Here is a 19206-nt window from a genome sequence, read left to right as displayed (position 1 = left end):
AGACAGAGAATGAGACAGAGACAGAGAATGAGACAGAGAATGAGAGAATGAGACAGAGAAAGAGACAGAGAGAGAATGAGAGACAGAGAATGAGATGAGACAGAGAGAGACAGAGAGAATGAGAGAGAGAGAATGAGAATGAGACAGAGAATGAGAACAGAATGAGAGACAGAGAATGAGAGACAGAGAGAGAATGAGAGACAGAGAATGAGACAGAGAATGAGAGAGAGAGAATGAATGAGACAGAGAATGAGACAAAGACAGAGAATGAGACAGAAGAGACAGAGAATGAGAAAGAGAATGAGAGAATGAGACAAAGACAGAATGAGACAGAGACAGAGAATGAGACAGAGAATGAGACAGAGAATGAGAGACAGAGATGAGACAGAGAATGAGACAGAGAATGAGACAGAGAATGAGACAGAGAATGAGACAGAGAGAGAGAGAATGAGACAGAGAATGAGACAGAGAATGAGAGACAGAGTATGAGACAGAGAATGAGACAGAGAAGAGAGAATGAGAAGAGAATGAGACAGAGAATGAGACAGAGACAGAGACAGAGAGAATGAGAGACAGAGAATGAGACAGAGAATGAGACAGAGACAGAGAATGAGAGACAGAGAATGAGAGACAGAGAATGAGAGACAGAGAATGAGAGACAGAGAATGAGACAGAGAAAGAGACAGAGAGAGAGAATGAGAGACAGAGTATGAGACAGAGAATGAGACAGAGAATGAGACAGAGACAGAGTATGAGACAGAGAATGAGACAGAGTATGAGACAGAGACAGAGTATGAGACAGAGAATGAGACAGAGAATGAGACAGAGAATGAGACAGAGAATGAAACAGAGAATGAGACAGAGACAGAGACAGAGAGAGAGAATGAGAGACAGAGAATGAGACAGAGAATGAGACAGAGAATGAGACAGAGAATGAGACAGAGAATGAGACAGAGAATGAGACAGACAGAGAATGAGAGACAGAGAATGAGACAGAGAAAGAGACAGAGAGAGAATGAGAGACAGAGAATGAGACAGAGACAGAGAATGAGAGACAGAGAATGAGAGACAGAGAATGAGACAGAGACAGAGAATGAGAGACAGAGAATGAGAGAGAGAGAATGAGAATGAGACAGAGAAAGAGACAGAGAATGAGAGACAGAGAATGAGACAGAGACAGAGAATGAGAGACAGAGAATGAGAGAGAGAGAATGAGAATGAGACAGAGAATGAGAGACAGAATGAGAGACAGAGAATGAGAGACAGAGAGAGAATGAGAGACAGAGAATGAGACAGAGAATGAGAGAGAGAGAATGAGAATGAGACAGAGAATGAGAGACAGAGAATGAGACAGAGAAAGAGACAGATAGAGAGAATGAGAGACAGAGAATGAGACAGAGAGAATGAGAGAGAGAATGAGAAAGAGAGAGAGAATGAGAGACAGAATGAGACAGAGAGAGAGAATGAGAGACAGAATGAGAGAGAGAGATAATGAGAGACAGAGAGAGAATGAGAGACAGAATGAGACAGAGAAAGAGACAGAGAGAATGAGAGACAGAGAATGAGACAGAGAATGAGAGAGAGAATGAGACAGAGAATGAGAAAGAGAGAGAGAATGAGAGACAGAATGAGACAGAGAGAGAGAGAATGAGAGACAGAGAGAGAATGAGAGAGAGAATGAGAGACAGAGAGAATGAGAGACAGAGAAGAGACAGAGAAAGAGACAGAGAAAGAGAGAAGAGAAGAGAGAGAGAATGAGACAGAGAATGAGAAAGAGAGAGAGAATGAGAGACAGAGAGAGAGAATGAGAGAGAGAGAGAATGAGAGAGAGAGAATGAGAAGAGAGAGAGAATGAGAGAGAGAGAATGAGACAGAGAGAGAGAATGAGAGAGAATGAGAGAGAGAATGAGAAGAGAAGAGAGAGAGAGAGAATGAGAGAGAGAGAATGAGACAGAGAATGAGAAAGAGAGAGAGAATGAGAGACAGAGAATGAGAGAGAATGAGAGAGAGAAGAATGAGAGACAGAGAATGAGAATGAGAGAGAGAGAGAGAGAATGAGAATGAGAGAAGAGAGAGAGAATGAGAGACAGAGAATGAGACAGAGAATGAGAAAGAGAGAGAGAATGAGAGACAGAGAAGAGAGAATGAGAGACAGAATGAGAGAGAGAGAGAATGAGAGACAGAATGAGAGACAGAGAGAATGAGAGACAGAGAGAGAATGAGAGACAGAGAGAGAGAATGAGAGACAGAGAATGAGAGACAGAGAATGAGAGACAGAGAATGAGACAGAGAATGAGAAGAGAGAGAATGAGAAAGAGAGAGAGAGAGAATGAGAGACAGAATGAGAGACAGAATGAGAGAGAGAATGAGAGACAGAAGAGAGAGAATGAGAGACAGAATGAGAGACAGAATGAGAGACAGAATGAGAGACAGAGAGAGAATGAGAGACAGAGAGAGAATGAGAGACAGAATGAGAGACAGAGAGAGAATGAGAGACAGAATGAGAGACAGAGAGAGAATGAGAGACAGAGACAGAATGAGAGACAGAGAGAGAATGAGAGACAGAGAGAGAGAATGAGACAGAGAATGAGAAAGAGAGAATGAGAGAGAATGAGACAGAGAGAGAGAATGAGAGACAGAATGAGACAGAGAGAGAGAATGAGAGACAGAATGAGAGACAGAGAGAGAATGAGAGACAGAGAGAGAATGAGAGACAGAGAATGAGAGAGAGAATGAGACAGAGAGAAATGTTAATTTTTATTGATTATTTCACTTTTGTATAGATCTACCTCAGAATGAGATAAAGCCCCTTGAATTGAATTGGAGAGAGAGACAGAGAGAGAATGAGAGTAAAGAAGAGAGAATGAGACAGAGAGAGAGAATAGAGAAATGAGAGAGAGAATGAGACAGAGAATGAGACAGAGAGAGAGAATGAGAGAGAGAATGAGAGAAGAATGAGAGACAGAAGAGAGAATGAGAGACAGAGAGAGAATGAGAGACAGAATGAGAGACAGAGAGAGAGAATGAGACAGAGAATGAGAGACAGAATGAGAGACAGAATGAGACAGAGAATGAGACAGAGACAGAATGAGAGACAGAGAGAGAGATGAGAGAATGAGACAGAGAATGAGAAAGAGAAGAATGAGAGAGAGAATGAGACAGAGAAGAGACAGAGAATGAGAGACAGAGAATGAGACAGAGAGACAGAGAGAGAGAAGAGAATGAGAGACAGAGAGAGACAGAGAATGAGAGACAGAGAATGAGAGACAGAGAATGAGACAGAGACAGAGAATGAGAGACAGAGAGAGAATGAGATGAGACAGAGAAAGAGACAGAGAATGAGAGACAGAGAATGAGACAGAGAGAGAATGAGACAGAGAGAGAAGAGAGAGAATGAGAGACAGAGAGAGAATGAGAGACAGAGAGAGAGAGAATGAGACAGAGAATGAGAAAAGAGAGAATGAGAGAGAATGAGACAAAGACAGAGAATGAGACAGAGAGAGAGAATGAGAGACAGAGAGAGAATGAGAGACAGAAGAGAATGAGAGACAGAGAGATGAGACAGAGAGAATGAGACAGAGAGAATGAGACAGAATGAGAGACAGAGAATGAGAGAGAAGAGAGAGAGAAGAAACAGAGAATTTATTGACAAGAGTCAGAGAATGAGACAGAAGAATGAGACAGAGAATGAAAGAGAATGTTAAATGTGAGAGAGAGAGAAATGCCAATAAAGAGAATTGAATTGAATTGAGAGAGAGACAGAGAGAATGAGAGACAGAGAAGAGACAAAGACAGAGAATGAGACAGAGAGAGAGAATGAGACAGAGAAAGAGACAGAGAGAATGAGAAGAGAATGAGACAGAGAATGAGAAGAATGAGACAGAGAATGAGACAGACAGAAGAGATGAGAGACAGAGAATGAGACAGAGAGAGAGAATGAGACAGAGAATGAAAGAGAATGAGACAGAAAGAGAGAATGAGAGAAGAGAGACAGAGAATGAGACAGAGAATGAGACAGAGAATGAGACAAAGACAGAGAATGAGACAGAAGACAGAGAATGAGACAGAATGAGACAGAGAATGAGACAGAGAATGAATGAGAGAGAGAATGAGAGAGAATGAGACAGACAGAGAATGAGACATGAGAGAGAGAATGAGACAGAGAATGAGACAGAAGAGAATGAGAGACAGAGAGAATGAGACAGAGAATGAGACAGAGAATGAGACAGAGAAGAGAGAGAAAGAGAGAGAATGAACAGAGAACAGAGAATGAGACAGAGACAGAGAATGAGACAGAGAATGAGACAGAGAGAATGAGACAAAGACAGAGAAAATTCAGAGAATGAGACAGAGAATGAGACAGAGAGAATGAGAATGAGACAGAGAATGAGACAAAGACAGAGAATGAGACAGAGAGAGAGAATGAGACAGAGAATGAAAGAGAATGAGACAGAATAAGACAAAGACAGAATGAGACAAAGACAGAGAATGAGACAGAGAATGAGACAGAGAATGAAAGAGAATGAGACAGAGAATGAGACAGAGAATGAGACAGAGAATGAGACAGAGAATGAGACAGAGAATGAGACAAAGACAGAGAAAATTCAAACCCACTGTTGGTGTCTGAAAACATTACTAGCCGTCAAATCCTTGTTTCCTCTATTCCTCTCAATGCGTATTGGAGGAAAGGACCCAAGGTGCTTCCTTCTGACCTCCAATTAGGTTTGAAAGGAATGGAGGAAACAAGCCACAGCATATTCCACACAACCTCACCATGTCTGTCAGCCATGCTGTCAAAGAAGATCCAGTCTGTGCTGTTTGGTCCATGTTTGATGAAGGAGACATAGTGACTGGTCTCTATGCACAGCACTGCAAACAGCTCCAGTCTCTCTCTGGGTGGGGCAGGGGGCGGGGGTCGGAGGGTAGTGGGGGCAGGGTAACCCTCAGGGAGCTGCAGGGGGGAGGGGCTGTGGGACAGCCGCTCGGGGTGAGAGTGCACCTGGAGAAGGAGACAGAGGTGCAGAATCACTACTCCTAATCAAATAGAGTAATTATTTGGGATGCAAAGTGGTTTGTAGATCACTGATTCTGTGTACTCTGACTGCAATGTAGTATGATCTCATACACGTATAATGACACACAACACTATGACAGGTACACACACAGAGTGGAGTGTGTCAGTCTGTCCTTACGCCCTACCTGAGAGGAGCAGGTCCTGCAGAACACTTTAAATCCTGTCCTGCTGAAGACTGGGTCTCTGAAGCAGTCCACACACTCCTCATATGCCAGCTGACCACACAACACACACTGCTGGGGACCTGAACACACACCACGTCACATCTCTGCACAGATATATGGTGTATCCTGGAGTGGCTATGTGTGTATGTGTATGTGTGTGTGTGTGTGTGTGTGTCTGTGTGTGTGGTGTGTGAACTACCTTCAGAGAGGAGGTCAGTAATGTCCAGCTCCAGTGAAGGGATAATCTTCTGAAACATCTTGAACTTCTTCCCAAAGCGAGGCATCTGGAGGATCAGACAAGACGGCACCTAGAAGGAGAGGAAGAGACATACAGTCACTACACAACCACTGACTACAGTAGACTACCAATCTAGAGACCGTTGTATAGTCTAGTAGTCTAGTAGTCATAAACACACATTAGTTCAGTTGTAGCAGAAGACTTATCAAACAGCGCCATCTACAGGAATTTCAGATAAATGAGAATGAGCATAGTGAGCGAGTACTGTGCACCCACACAAACCCACCCACCCACCCACCCACCCACCCACCCACACCCACCCACCCACCCACCCACACACACACACACACACAAACCCACCCACCCACACAAACCCACCCACACACACATACACACCCACACACACACCCCTACCTCTGCCAGTTTGAGTCCTGCGCTGTGGAAGGAGTGTTCCAGCAGGTGTTGGACAGTAGGCAGAACCAGGCTGTGGTTGTTATCCAGGAAGATTTGATAACAGTAACTGTCCTGGACCTTTCCCCCTGCTGACCTGGAGACAACAGATCTAGTCTTTAGATGTCTTTATAACCAGGTCTAGTCTTTAGATGTCTTTATAACCAGGTCTAGTCTTTAGATGTCTTTATAACCAGGTCTAGTCTTTAGATGTCTTTATAACCAGGGCTAGTCTTTAGATGTCTTTATAACCAGGTCTAGTCTTTAGGTGTCTTTATAACCAGGTCTAGTCTTTAGGTGTCTTTATAACCAGGTCTAGTCTTTAGGTGTCTTTATAACCAGGTCTAGTCTTTAGATGTCTTTATAACCAGGTCTAGTCTTTAGATGTCTTTATAACCAGGTCTAGTCTTTAGATGTCTTTATAACCAGGTCTAGTCTTTAGATGTCTTTATAACCAGGTCTAGTCTTTAGATGTCTTTATAACCAGGTCTAGTCTTTAGATGTCTTTATAACCAGGTCTAGTCTTTAGATGTCTTTATAACCAGGTCTAGTCTTTAGATGTCTTTATAACCAGGTCTAGTCTTTAGATGTCTTTATAACCAGGTCTAGTCTTTAGATGTCTTTATAACCAGGTCTAGTCTTTAGATGTCTTTATAACCAGGTCTAGTCTTTAGATGTCTTTATAACCAGGTCTAGTCTTTAGATGTCTTTATAACCAGGTCTAGTCTTTAGATGTCTTTATAACCAGGTCTAGTCTTTAGATGTCTTTATAACCAGGTCTAGTCTTTAGATGTCTTTATAACCAGGTCTAGTCTTTAGATGTCTTTATAACCAGGTCTAGTCTTTAGATGTCTTTATAACCAGGTCTAGTCTTTAGATGTCTTTATAACCAGATCTAGTCTTTAGATGTCTTTATAACCAGGTCTAGTCTTTAGATGTCTTTATAACCAGGTCTAGTCTTTAGATGTCTTTATAACCAGGGCTAGTCTTTAGATGTCTTTATAACCAGGGCTAGTCTTTAGATGTCTTTATAACCAGGTCTAGTCTTTAGATGTCTTTATAACCAGGTCTAGTCTAGTCTTTTAGATGTCTTTATAACCAGGTCTAGTCTTTAGATGTCTTTATAACCAGGGCTAGTCTTTAGATGTCTTTATAACCAGGTCTAGTCTTTAGATGTCTTTATAACCAGGTCTAGTCTTTAGATGTCTTTATAACCAGGTCTAGTCTTTAGATGTCTTTATAACCAGGTCTAGTCTTTAGATGTCTTTATAACCAGGTCTAGTCTTTAGATGTCTTTATAACCAGGGCTAGTCTTTAGATGTCTTTATAACCAGGTCTAGTCTTTAGATGTCTTTATAACCAGGTCTAGTCTTTAGATGTCTTTATAACCAGGTCTAGTCTTTAGATGTCTTTATAACCAGGGCTAGTCTTTAGATGTCTTTATAACCAGGGCTAGTCTTTAGATGTCTTTATAACCAGGTCTAGTCTTTAGATGTCTTTATAACCAGGTCTAGTCTTTTAGATGTCTTTATAACCAGGGCTAGTCTTTAGATGTCTTTATAACCAGGTCTAGTCTTTTAGATGTCTTTATAACCAGGTCAAGTCTGGTAATCAAGTATGTATTACATTGGTGTAGTGCAAAGCTACATTACAATTCAAATAGAACATTGATTAGAGTATGGTATTCTTACAGTTTGAGGAGAGGATCCAGACAGAAAATATGGTGCATAATGAGGGTAAGAAACTCTTCTGGATCTGAACAAGAACACAACCACACACAGACACACTCAGTCCTTTCAGAAATCACCCTATTAAGTCTAGTTCATTTACAGTTGCGACTGTCCTGTTAGAAAGCCTATAGCAGTAAGGCAGATGTTTGTTCACCTTTCTCCTCTGTGGTGAATGTGTGGCAGTATCCAAGCTCCTGCAGCTGCTGACGAAGCTTCATAATGTGTCTCCCTTCCACAAAACCTTCACTGCACGTAGACATCAATACACACATGCAACACATGTATTAGCACCCCCAAGCCTACAATTACTACACCTCCTAAGCACACACACACACACACACACGCTGGCTGACCTGCGGAGCGGGTTGACGATGTCATGTAGCAGGGTACTCTGGATGGGGGCATCCCTAGGCTCTGTTGACTTAAACAGCAGGGAGTCCAACACTGAGGAACAGGAGAACAGACTGGAGAGAGAGAGAGAGAGAGAGAGAGAGTGAGAGAGACAGAGCGAGTGAGACAGCGAGAGAGCGAGACAGAGCGAAAGCGAGACAGAGCGAGACAGAGAGCAAGAAAGAGCGCGAGACAGAGAGTGAGACAGAGCGAGTGAGAGAGAGAGAGAGAGACAGAGCGAGTGAGACAGCGAGAGAGCGAGACAGAGCGAAAGCGAGACAGAGCGAGACAGAGAGCAAGAAAGAGCGCGAGACAGAGAGTGCAAGAGAGCGAGACAGTGCGAGTGAGACAGAGGGAGTGAGACAGAGCGAGAGTGAGACAGAGCGAGAGTGAGACAGAGCGAGAGTGAGACAGAGCGAGAGTGAGACAGAGCGAGAGTGAGACAGAGCGAGTGTGAGACAGAGCGAGAGTGAAACAGAGCGAGAGAGACAGAGCGAGCGAGCGAGAGAGCGAGTGAGAGACAGAGCGAGTGAGAGAGAGACAGAGCGAGTGAGAGAGAGACAGAGCGAGTGAGAGAGAGACAGAGCGAGTGAGAGAGAGACAGAGCGAGTGAGAGACAGAGCGAGAGAGAGAGCGAGTGAGAGAGCGAGTGAGAGAGCGAGTGAGAGAGCGAGTGAGAGAGCGAGTGAGAGAGCGAGTGAGAGAGCGAGTGAGAGAGCGAGCGAGTGAGACAGAGGGAGTGAGACAGAGCGAGAGAGACAGAGCGAGAGTGAGACAGAGCGAGTGTGAGACAGAGCGAGTGTGAGACAGAGCGAGAGTGAAACAGAGCGAGAGTGAAACAGAGCGAGAGTGAAACAGAGCGAGAGTGTGTTTTATAGGAGCAGGGAGGAGCTGTTAGTGTGCCTATCATTTAATTTCCTCTTTATAAACAATATATATTGTCATCATCTTCATCATATTCACCTGAAGAGGGCCGAGTCCATGTAGCAAGAGTTTATATGGCCCTGGATCCCCTTCATTCGACCAATCAGCATCCTCTCAACCTGGTCAGAGGCGATGGGGGAGGAGGGGAGCGCCCCAGGGCTGTGCAACGCCTGTCTCTCTGAGTGAGTACAAAACACACATGTCAAAGAGTTCTAGTCACACACAGACCAAACCTGGGTACAAATACTATTTGAAATCCTTGAGTCTGCCTGGGGTGCCTAATGGGCCGTTTTTGCAGTTGTGGGAATTGGTTAATTAAGTCAGGCAAGCTCAACCAAGCAAACAAAAAAATGCTTGTTATGTGATTGGCTGTAATGATCTTCGTTTACAAGAGGCAGTTTCTTTCACCTTGAAGGACATTGGCTGATGCCCCCTGGAAGCGGGAGTCAGGCCGGCAGGAAAGAAGCTTGACGAAGAGACCTTGTCTAGGAAGACATCTGAAGAACCGATGGTCTTTAAAGGTACCATTACTAACCCCAGTGTACCCATCCTCCTAGAGGGAGTGACAGAGACAGAGAGAGAGAGACAGAGACATAGAGAAAGACAGACACAGAGAGAGAAACAGAGACACAGACAGAGAAAGACAGAGACACAGACAGAGAGAGGCAGAGACACAGAGCGAGAGAGAGACAGAGACACAGCGAGAGAGAGACACAGAGACACAGGGAGAGAGACAGAGACACATAGAGAGAGAGAGAGAGACGCACACAGAGAGAGAGAGAGAGACAGAGACACAGAGAGAGAGAGAGAGAGAGCGAGACACACACACAGAGAGAAAGAGAGACACACACAGAGAGAAAGAGAGAGACACAGAGAGAGAAGAGAGAGAGACACAGAGAGAGAAGAGAGACACAGAGAGAGAGACAGAGAGAGAGACAGAGACACAGAGAGAGACAGAGACACAGAGAGCGAGAGACATGGAGAGAGACAGAGAGAGATTCACACAGAGAGAGAGAGACACAGAGACAGTGAGAGACAGAGAGAGAGACAGAGAGACAGAGAGCGAGTGAAGTGGAGAGTAGTTGACGTTTGAGATTAAACAGAACAATGAATTGCTTTCCAGCCCAAGACAGGGTCCATGCAGTGCATCATGTGAACATTAGAGGCCAGTGTTGAGAGTGTACCAGCTCCAGTCCAGCGTAGGTTCCTTTCTGCCCAGGCAAAGTGCCTATCCAGCGGATGGTTCCATAGCCAGGTCCTATAGCCAGAGTCACCTCCACTAGAGAATCAACACCAAGCCCCAAGGGGTGAACCTCCTCCATAGACATAACGGCCTTATCAGTCTCCATAGGCTCAGGCTCTGTGGTCAACACAAAAACCCAAACAATGGCATCAAAAAATATATTTGCGCACGGTTTATTACAATTATGCACAGACAGACACACAAACACACACACCCTGTTGAAGCAGTTCCCCTTTGATGACGCTGTCCAGAGGTAGAGTGATCTTCTCATCCCGGTCCTGCAAACACAGGAAACACACCCATCACACCCCAAATACCAAATACTCCCCTGCTATAGGCCACATCTCACAGCTCTATCGGCCAATCATTCTGCACTCACAGTAGAGATGATGACTAAGGTCCTGCCGTCCTTCTCCTCCAGATCCATCACCATCCCATGGAGGATGTCCTCGTCCATGAAGAAGGTGACTCTGTCTCCGGTGGAGAGGGGCTGATGTTGGGCCTGTTGGGACGACGGTTGCGGGGCCAGCTGGGCTGCTGGAAAGGTCAGACACTTGGACACCAATTTGGGTTTGGAAAACATGGGTTTCACTCTGGAAAATGGAGCAAAAATCCCACAGTCTTTCTTGCAGGGGAATAGGGTTTTTGACAGATATGTCCCATCTGATGGTCCCTTTCCTTTGTCTTCTCCCTATGAGGAATTCAGAGGACATATGAATAACCCGGTAGATATCCATGTGATATGTAGAATAACACATTTCCAACAGAATAATACATGTATGAACATACACAATTTGCAAACGCTACCTGTAGTTCAATGCCAAAGAAGGTTCCTACGATGGGGTCTGTGAACTTTGGCTCTGTCAACCTTCCGACGTACCGTACAATTCCCTGCAGCCACTTCCCATCCAACTCCACAGTGACAGGTGTATCCTTACTTAAACCCAGGGCTGTAGCCAAAGCATCCCTCTCTAAATACCACTTCAGTCTCTCTGAGTCCTCTCCTAGGGCTTGCAGCAGCTCTGCCTCCTTAGCAGTCACTGGTTTTAGGTCCTTTACCTTCAGGAACACGTCATAAGTGGAGCCCCTACAGATGACAGGCAATTCCTGCAGACATGCAGATCTGGGAAGCATTGACATGTACCTGCTCTCCTTGATGTAACAAATGTGGCCAGCATTGATGAGCAACATGGGTAACCCAGGTTCCTCTATGAGGATGTAGTACATCTTCACATCACATGTGTCCATGGCTGATGCAGGGAAGAAATAGGGTTTTAATAGAAATGGCCATAACATGTGAAGATGTATATTTTGTTTTTAATGACTGTACAAGGCATAGGATGTTCCGCATGCTGTTACACCCAGATACAGCACACACACACACACACACACACACACACACACACACACACACACACACACACACTCATAAAGTATTCAGATCCCTTCACTTTTTCCATATTTAGTTAAGTTACAGCCTTATAACATGTGTTCCTCATCAATATACACACAATACCCCATAATGACAAAACGAAAACAGAAATACCTTATTTGCATAAGTATTCAGACCCTTTGCTATGAGACTCAAAATGAAGATTGGATGCATCCTGTGTCACGCCTGCTCCCGCTCCCCCTCTCTGGTGCTCAAGGGCGCCAAGCTGCCAATCATTACGTGCACCAGCGCTCATTGGACTCCGTCAATTTGTTGATTGCCCTGTCTAGATCTTTCTGTTTCTCAGTTTGTTCCGTGTCAGCATTATTGTTGTTTCTGTTTTCCCTGTCCAGATCCATGTTCGGTTTCATGTTGTTTATTAAATGTCCCTGTACTTGCTTCTCGTCTCCCAGCGTCTGTCCTCAAATCCTGTTTCCATTGATCATCCTTGGGATGTTTCTACAACTTGATTGGAGTCCACCTGTTGTAAATTCAGTTGATTGGAGATTTGGAAAGGCACACGCATGTCTATATATAAGGTCCTACAGTTGACAGTGCATGTCAGAGAAAAAACCAAGCCATGAGGCTGAAGGAATTTTCTGTAGAGCACCGAAACAGGATTCTGTCGAGGCACAGATCTGGAGAAGGGTACCAAAAAATGTCTGCAGCATTGAAGGTCCCCAAGAACACAGTGGCCTCCATCATTCTTAAATGGAAGAAGTTTGGAACCATCAAGACTCTTCCTAGAGCTGGCTGCCCGGCCAAACTGAACAGTCAGGGGAGAAGGGCCTTGTCACTTTGACAGAGCTCCAGAGTTCCTATGTGGAGATGGGAGAAGGTTCCAGAAGGACAACCATCTCTGCAGCACTCCACCAATCAGGACTTTATGGTAGAGTGACAAGACAGAAGCCACTCCTCAGTAAAAGGTACATGACAGCCTGCTTGGAATTTGCCATTGTGCTGTGGGGATGTTTTTCAGTGGCAGGAACTGGGAGACTAGTCAGGATCAAGGGAAAGATTAACAGAGCAAAGTACAGAGAGATTATTCCTGAAAACCTGCTCCAGAGCACTCAGGACCTCAGACTGGGGTGAAGGTTCACCTTCCAATAGGACAACGAACCTAAGCACACAGCCAAGACAACACAGGAGTGACTTCGGGACAAGTTTCTGAATGTCCTTGAGTGGCCAAGCCAGAGCCCAGACTTGAACACAATCTAACATCTCTGGAGACCTGAAAATAGCTGTGCAGCGACACTCCCCATCCAATCTGACAGAGCTTGAGGAAATCTTCAGAGAAGAATGGGGGAAACTCCCCAAATACAGGTGTGCCACGCTTGTAGCGTCACACCCAAGAAAACTCGAGACTGTAATCACTGCCAAAGGTGCTTCAACAAAGTACAGAGTAAAGGTTCTGAACACTTATGTAAATGTGATATTTATGTTGTTGATTTTTTTATATGCATTTGCAAAACATTTCTAAAAACCTGTTTTTGCTTCATCATTATGAGGTATTGTGTGTAGATTGGGGGGAGATAAAACATTTAGAATAAGGCTGTAACGTAACAATGTGGGAAGGGGTCTGAATACTTTCCGAATGCACTGTACTTATAAACACATACGTAAACTTACTCACACCACAGAAAGTCCATTATAACACCAGCATTAGGCCACACGTAGAAAGTCCATTATAACACTAGCATTAGACCACACGTAGAAAGTGAAAGCCAACTGCGACTACTGAGCAAAGTGAAAACCAACTTCGATCGCAGCTATTTATTTCCTCCATTGCATTGAGCAATAACTATCAGTCCAATTACTACACGCTGTATGTTCAGTCATATGCTGTACTATATATACAATTGTAATCAATATTGTTTACCTTGTAAGTTGTAATGTAAATCTTCTTACGAGAGTAGGCAAGATTTGTTCGGTATCTAGCGAGTCACTTCACTTCCTCTTTCGTTTCACCGTTGTGTCGTCACATGCCCCGTTCATAACAACTGGGAACTCGGAAAAATACGAGAGAAAAATCATCACGTCAGTGGTCTTTGGGTCCAAAAGCCAGAGCTCTGGAAAGAGGCCCGAGTTCCCGAGTTGAAATTACAAGTTTGATGACCGTTCAAATCGAATTTCCCCAGTCGGAGCTAGTTTTTTTCCGAGTTCCCAGTTGTTTTGAACGCGGCAATACACATATTCGTGGCGCTACATGATGACGATTTGAGCTTCGGACGTAAACATGGAGAGAGACGCGCTGAAAAGGCAAATCGATCTGTTGCAAAGTAAGTTTGTGGTTTACAGTACAGTGAACATATCTGGTGTATTATATTTAATAACTAGCATATACTGAACTATTCAATTTGAGAGTTATGAATGCTGTGTTGGCTTTGCGAACCAATACGTTATCTGTTTATGCCTAGCTAGCTGGCTATCGCTAGCAGGCGCGTAGGTAACTAACTATATTCTTGCCTATACATATGGACGACCGAACGTAGAGGCTAGCTAGATTCACGCCTTTAAACTTGAATTTACCACATTTGCCAGCTACCTCTTAACCTCGTTCTGTCATCTAACAGGTCTCATCAACAACCACAAGAGTGTCCATGGTGATGTCCCTTCTACTTCTGGCCGGCAGTGGCACCCAGCGAGGCCACCGCCACGAGGCAGGGGTCACAGCTCATCTTTCACCCCCACATTCCCCTCCCGGGGTGGGCCTTACCCCCCCCAGTCCGCGGGACACTGGAGGAAGACCTACTCCCTCAATAACAAGAGCAGCTCAGCCCAGCAAAGTAGACCTACAATACAGACTGCCAAGCACTCTTTAGAGCAGCCGTTAGTTTCTGCAGAACCCAACTCCTCTACTGGCTTGCTGTCCCTTAATGCTAGAAGCACCTCACAGCCCAGCCACAGCAATAAGGACCTGGCTAGAGGAGAGAAGGATAGAACAAAATATGCTACGTCTGGGGATCTAACAGGGCCAAAGGGCCAACAGGATGCACTCACAGGGGGAGTGAGAAGAACTGTGACAGGCATTGGAGCCACAGCTATTGAGTCAGAGACTGAATCAGGCAGAGGGAGAACAGGACCTGGGGGTGACGCTTGGCTGGGACTCTCTGGGCAAACAGTCCCTGGACCTCCAGATGACCAGCAGAGAGAGACTAAATATGAAGAGAAGGGCATGGGACTGCCTGTGAAAGCCACTGCCCCTGGAGAAAATAATACAGAATTGACAAGTGTCCCTGTCTCAGACAAATCTACTGTTACTACCACCATGGTCCAGAGCACTGCTCAGCTGCATATCAGACCTCGTCACTCTGAGAAAACCAGCACAGGAGGTAAACATACTATCAAGGCAACCACCGGCAACCTCATCCCTAGCGATACGGACCCACCTCTACTTCTTTCACCCCCTCTCTCTGCCTCCCCTAGTGCCCTACAAGGACCCCAGCTAAGCCTCATGTCCAGTTCCACACCAGCCCAGCCCCAGACAACATCCTCTCCCCAGAGACACTCCAAGTTCACTTGGGTGAACAGCCATCAGCCAGGAGGAGCTAGGCTCAGCCAGGCCAGAACAGAGGCCCAGCCCCCAGACAAACTCATCACCTCTTCCCCCATCCCAGTCTCCCATCCTGGGCTCCCTAGTAGAAGAGCCTCTGCCCCCATCAAGAAGGTTCCCCGTAGGCTCAGTCTATCCATCGCAGTCCCTAAGACCACCAAGTACACCTGGGTGTCATCTTCTGCAAGTGGCCAGGCCAGGCTGTCCCGGAAGCCCCTATCACCCAAAGCCCTGGCTCTGCCTCAGAGAGCTCCAGAGAAGGGAAAGGTGGAATCCAAGAAACCCAAATCCCCAAGTCTTTTAGCCAAGCAGCGTAAGGCAGCAGGTGCCTCCACCTCCCTCAGTAGTCTCTACCGCTGGAAGGCAGGGTCTGGAGGAGGGGGGCAGACTGATACAGGAGGAGGGATAGGGGCCCGACGTGGGTCTGTGTTTCGTTGGACCTCGGAGAAAGAGAACGGGGCCAAGGGGGTGTCCAGTGTCCCTCTATCTGTAACTCAACGCATAATAGTGCCCCCCTCCTCCTCCCCTGGAGGGTTCAAACTCAGGAGTAGGATGAAGATTATCAGGAGGCCGGCTAGCAGGTGAGAAAGAGGAGGATTAAGGGAAGCCAGAGATGTCTTTACTTGTATCACACCTATTATCTTACGTCTGGTAATGCATGTTGGAATATGCCTCTTTTTATCCTGATTTTGTATCTGTGGACATGTAATGTTGCCTTTGGCCAAATCTATATTTTTCTGAATGTTTTCACACACACACATACACCACACACACCTACCTGTCTCTGACACATACCTTGTCCTGTGTGTTGCAGTGAGTCTGGATCCGAGCGGAGGTCCAGCCCAGCAGACATGACCCTGAACAGCCGCTACTCTCTCCGCCGACGGACACACAGCCCGGTTCGGACACACACCCCGGTCTGCAGCCCGGGAGGTGTGAAGAGGACCATGTCCCGTGAACTGGTCTCGTTCGGCAAACACAAGCTACGACGTCTCTCCCCCAGCCCCTCCAGGACAGGTAGAAAGACAGCACTTTATTTGACATTTTATTTAACCAGGAAAAATAAACAAGATCTTACTAATTACGATTACGTCCTGGCAAACACTAGGGAATACGGAGGTAAACATGATCCATCCTATTAGGCCAAGAGGTGTTTCTGGTCAATTTACAACTCTGACCCCTATTATATCAACTGTACCTCTGAAATAAATGGAGGAATTCATGGAATTTCTATCCATTTTAAACTTAAGACACCGTCAGATTTCCTGGTAGTGAGAGTAAATCATATAGAGGTCCAATTAGATAAATAGTTTGTTTACTATAATTTTCCTTCTACTCGGGACTCAGGGGGTCTAGCTAATTAATTCAGCTAGTTGCGAGTGGTGTTCTCTTTTTTTATTTTATTTGACCTTTTATTTAACCTGGCAAGTCAGTTAAGAACAAATTCTTATTTTCAATGACGCCCTAGGAACAGTGGGTTAACTGCCTTGTTCAGGGGCAGAACGACAGATTTTCCCTTGTCAGGTCGGGGATTTGAACTTGCAACCTTGCGGTTACTAGTCCAACACTCTAACCACTAGGCTACCCTGACGAATTCACTTAATGAATATATCCTCCGTGGAGAATGACATTACATGGACAGTACTGTGGATCCAGTCTATCTAATAGCTCTATGGTTTAGTGACTCATTTTAGGACACTGTTGGACATTTGCACTCTTGCCAGTGCTTTGATTGGGCCAATTTTATTCCACACTGTCCCCTCTCTCCAATAGGGGTCAGCATTCCTCTCTATGAGAGGCCTATGGAGAGCTGCTGTGATCTGTGTGTGTGTGTGTGTGTGTAGGGGGTAGGAAGGGTTGGTAAGTGATTACCCAATTGAGCTGTGATAGTGGGTAATTTGCTGTGGGTGAAGGTGGGGAAGAGGCTGCTGCTATCAAGTCCTGGCACCACCACCACTCTCCTCTCCCCCCAGCCAGCCCACTAGATAAAAAGCAGCTAATGCATAATTATCCTTTTGCAAATTGGATTGTTTTAACGAACTAGAGAATATAGACCTAACCTGATGGAATGCAATCTGTGTTTTTACAACCCTCGGCCCCTCCTTCCTTCCTTCCACCCCTCCATTCTCTTCATCCCTCTCATGCCCATCTCAGTGTAATCGCCCCCAGTCAATGGAGTCGAGCAGACATTAAAAAAGCCATCACTATTAACATTAGGCTTTATTCATCCTGATGGCTGGCTGTCTGGCACTCTCTCCATAGCTCACTCTCTCTGCTTCTCTCTCCTTTCTCTGTCTTCATTCACCCTCCTCCTCTCCTCCTCTCACACAAATTATCTCTCCTCAATTGCTTTCCTACTGTCTAATTCTTCTCTTGTCTCGTTCCGTCTCTGACCCCCCGTCTCTCTCCATCCAGTCATTCTTTCTCCTAGTTCTTTGCTTTATCGTCCTCTGTAAGTGTAGAGATGTAGCTGGCCTGAAGCAGGACTTATATTGTTTGTTTCTCAGTGATGGAGGGAAGGATAAATAGAGGAGAGAATGTTGCGATAGAAGAAGATGGAACGAGGGAGAGAGATAGAAAGTAGCCGTCTGTGCTGCAGATAAGAGCCTCTAATAAAGAGCAAATTGAATTACTAATGATGTGGACCAGTCTTACAGTACTGATGACCACACACACACTGTTATTTTTCTTAATTTCCTCTTCAATGAGTTCTCTCTTTCTCGGTGGTAGTGCAGGTGTTTATTTGGCTGCCCGGTTATCTGCAGTTTAATTTAAAGAGAGCATAAACCTAAGTGAGCAGTTAAGGCCATAATGAATCCTGTGGATGGGGGGGGGTGAGAGCCCAGATAACCTAATAAAGCAGATAAACGACAGGAACGGACAGAACACAGAAAGGAGGAGGGTGGAGGAGTGCTGAGCCATGCGGGTTCAGGCCCTATGTGACGGATCTCTCTCCTAGTTCTCTCCCTCCCTCCATCCATCTCTATTTCAGCCTCTCCATCTGTCTTTGTTGGTCTCTTTGTGACTGTTTATCTATGTCTCTGTGTAATGTAGGTGTAGCCTATTATAATCACATTGTTTGCTCTGTTATTTCTCTGAATCTTAAAGGGAAACTACAGAATGTAGATGCACGTCATTTGTAAAATACACTGGTATGGTGCTGGAGATATTGAATATGAGGTTGGAAAGTGGTGGATTTCCCCTTTAACCTTTCTAGCGCAGGCGTTCCGCTAGCGGAACCCCTCGACAACATTCCTCTGAAAGGCAGCGTGCGAAATTCAAAAATATGTTTTTGAAATATGTAACTTTCACACATTAACAAGTCTAATACAGCAAAAACAACTTCTTTTTAATCTGATCTGATTGTTAGATCACCGCCAAGTAAAAAAAAAACACAGCCATTTTCCCAGCCAAAGATAGGAGTCACAAAAAGCAGAAATCTAGATATAATTAATCACTAACCTTTGATGATCTTTATCAGATGACACTCATAGGACATCATGTTACACAATACATGTATGTTTTGTTTGATAATGTGCATATTTATATCCAAAAATCTTAGTTTACATTGGCAACTTTACGTGCAGTAATGTTTTGATTCCAAAACATCCTGTGATTTTGCAGAAATACTGATAATAAAAGTTGATAAAACATACAAGTGTTATTCACAATTAAAGATAGGCTTCTCCTTAATGCAACCGCTGTGTCAGATTTCAAAAAAACTTTACGGAAGAAGTATAATCTGAGAACGGTGCTCAGAGCCCAATCCAGCCAGAGAAATATCCGCCATTTTGGAGTCAACAGAAGTTAGAAATAACACTATAAATATTCACTTACCTTTGATGATCATCAGAAGGCACTCCCAGGAATCCCAGTTCGACAATAAATTACTGATTTGTTCCACGAAGTCCATAATTTATGTACAAATAACCACTTGTTGTTTGCGTATTCAGCCCAGTAATCCATCTTCATGAGGCGCGAGCACTTTGTCCAGACAAAAACTCGAAA

At 44.8% G+C, this 19206-nt stretch overlaps 2 protein-coding genes and 1 long non-coding RNA gene across 9 annotated transcripts in view; 2 read left to right on the top strand and 1 right to left on the bottom strand.

Moving 5' to 3' along the window:
- The window catches only part of cyldl (cylindromatosis (turban tumor syndrome), like), a 32895-nt gene extending 19266 nt beyond the window's left edge, over positions 1–13629 (bottom strand). For all 3 annotated transcript variants that reach the window (XR_008064015.1, XM_052461705.1, XM_052461699.1), the window contains exons 1-14: positions 13525–13629; positions 11021–11463; positions 10593–10904; positions 10428–10491; positions 10155–10330; positions 9379–9523; positions 9010–9148; positions 8010–8120; positions 7811–7902; positions 7618–7681; positions 5891–6023; positions 5438–5546; positions 5200–5318; positions 4774–4999 (exon numbers count right to left, since the gene is read on the bottom strand). Coding sequence is in view for 2 of the 3 variants with exons in the window: in XM_052461705.1 (XP_052317665.1) it covers positions 4774–4999; positions 5200–5318; positions 5438–5546; positions 5891–6023; positions 7618–7681; positions 7811–7902; positions 8010–8120; positions 9010–9148; positions 9379–9523; positions 10155–10330; positions 10428–10491; positions 10593–10904; positions 11021–11461 (2131 nt within the window). In the remaining variant the exon portion in view is untranslated. The remainder of the gene's footprint in view (positions 1–4773; positions 5000–5199; positions 5319–5437; positions 5547–5890; positions 6024–7617; positions 7682–7810; positions 7903–8009; positions 8121–9009; positions 9149–9378; positions 9524–10154; positions 10331–10427; positions 10492–10592; positions 10905–11020; positions 11464–13524) is intronic.
- Positions 6030–7611, top strand: LOC127907285 (uncharacterized). 5 transcript variants are annotated; one of them, XR_008064039.1, is made up of 4 exons: positions 6030–6194; positions 6920–6993; positions 7058–7289; positions 7377–7611. It is a non-coding gene; the product is annotated as an uncharacterized LOC127907285 (long non-coding RNA). The 5 variants fall into 5 exon arrangements; XR_008064038.1 differs by lacking the exon at positions 6920–6993 and adding an exon at positions 6298–6790 and having other exon boundaries at positions 6036–6123; positions 7087–7289; XR_008064036.1 differs by lacking the exon at positions 6920–6993 and adding an exon at positions 6269–6790 and having other exon boundaries at positions 6036–6123; positions 7087–7289.
- Positions 13630–13757: 128 nt separating the features above from the next.
- LOC118373427 (zinc finger CCCH domain-containing protein 3-like) overlaps positions 13758–19206 on the top strand; it is a 118292-nt gene continuing 112843 nt past the window's right edge. Inside the window, exons 1-3 of the mRNA XM_052461695.1 lie at positions 13758–13924; positions 14219–15779; positions 16013–16215. Of these exons, the coding sequence (XP_052317655.1) occupies positions 13882–13924; positions 14219–15779; positions 16013–16215 (1807 nt within the window). The 5' untranslated portion in view covers positions 13758–13881. The remainder of the gene's footprint in view (positions 13925–14218; positions 15780–16012; positions 16216–19206) is intronic.

Source organism: Oncorhynchus keta, chromosome 1 (genome assembly GCF_023373465.1).
Source record: "Oncorhynchus keta strain PuntledgeMale-10-30-2019 chromosome 1, Oket_V2, whole genome shotgun sequence".
Lineage (NCBI taxonomy): Eukaryota > Metazoa > Chordata > Actinopteri > Salmoniformes > Salmonidae > Oncorhynchus > Oncorhynchus keta.
Note: the sequence above shows the minus strand (reverse complement) of the source record. Positions and strands in the feature narration are given on the sequence as shown.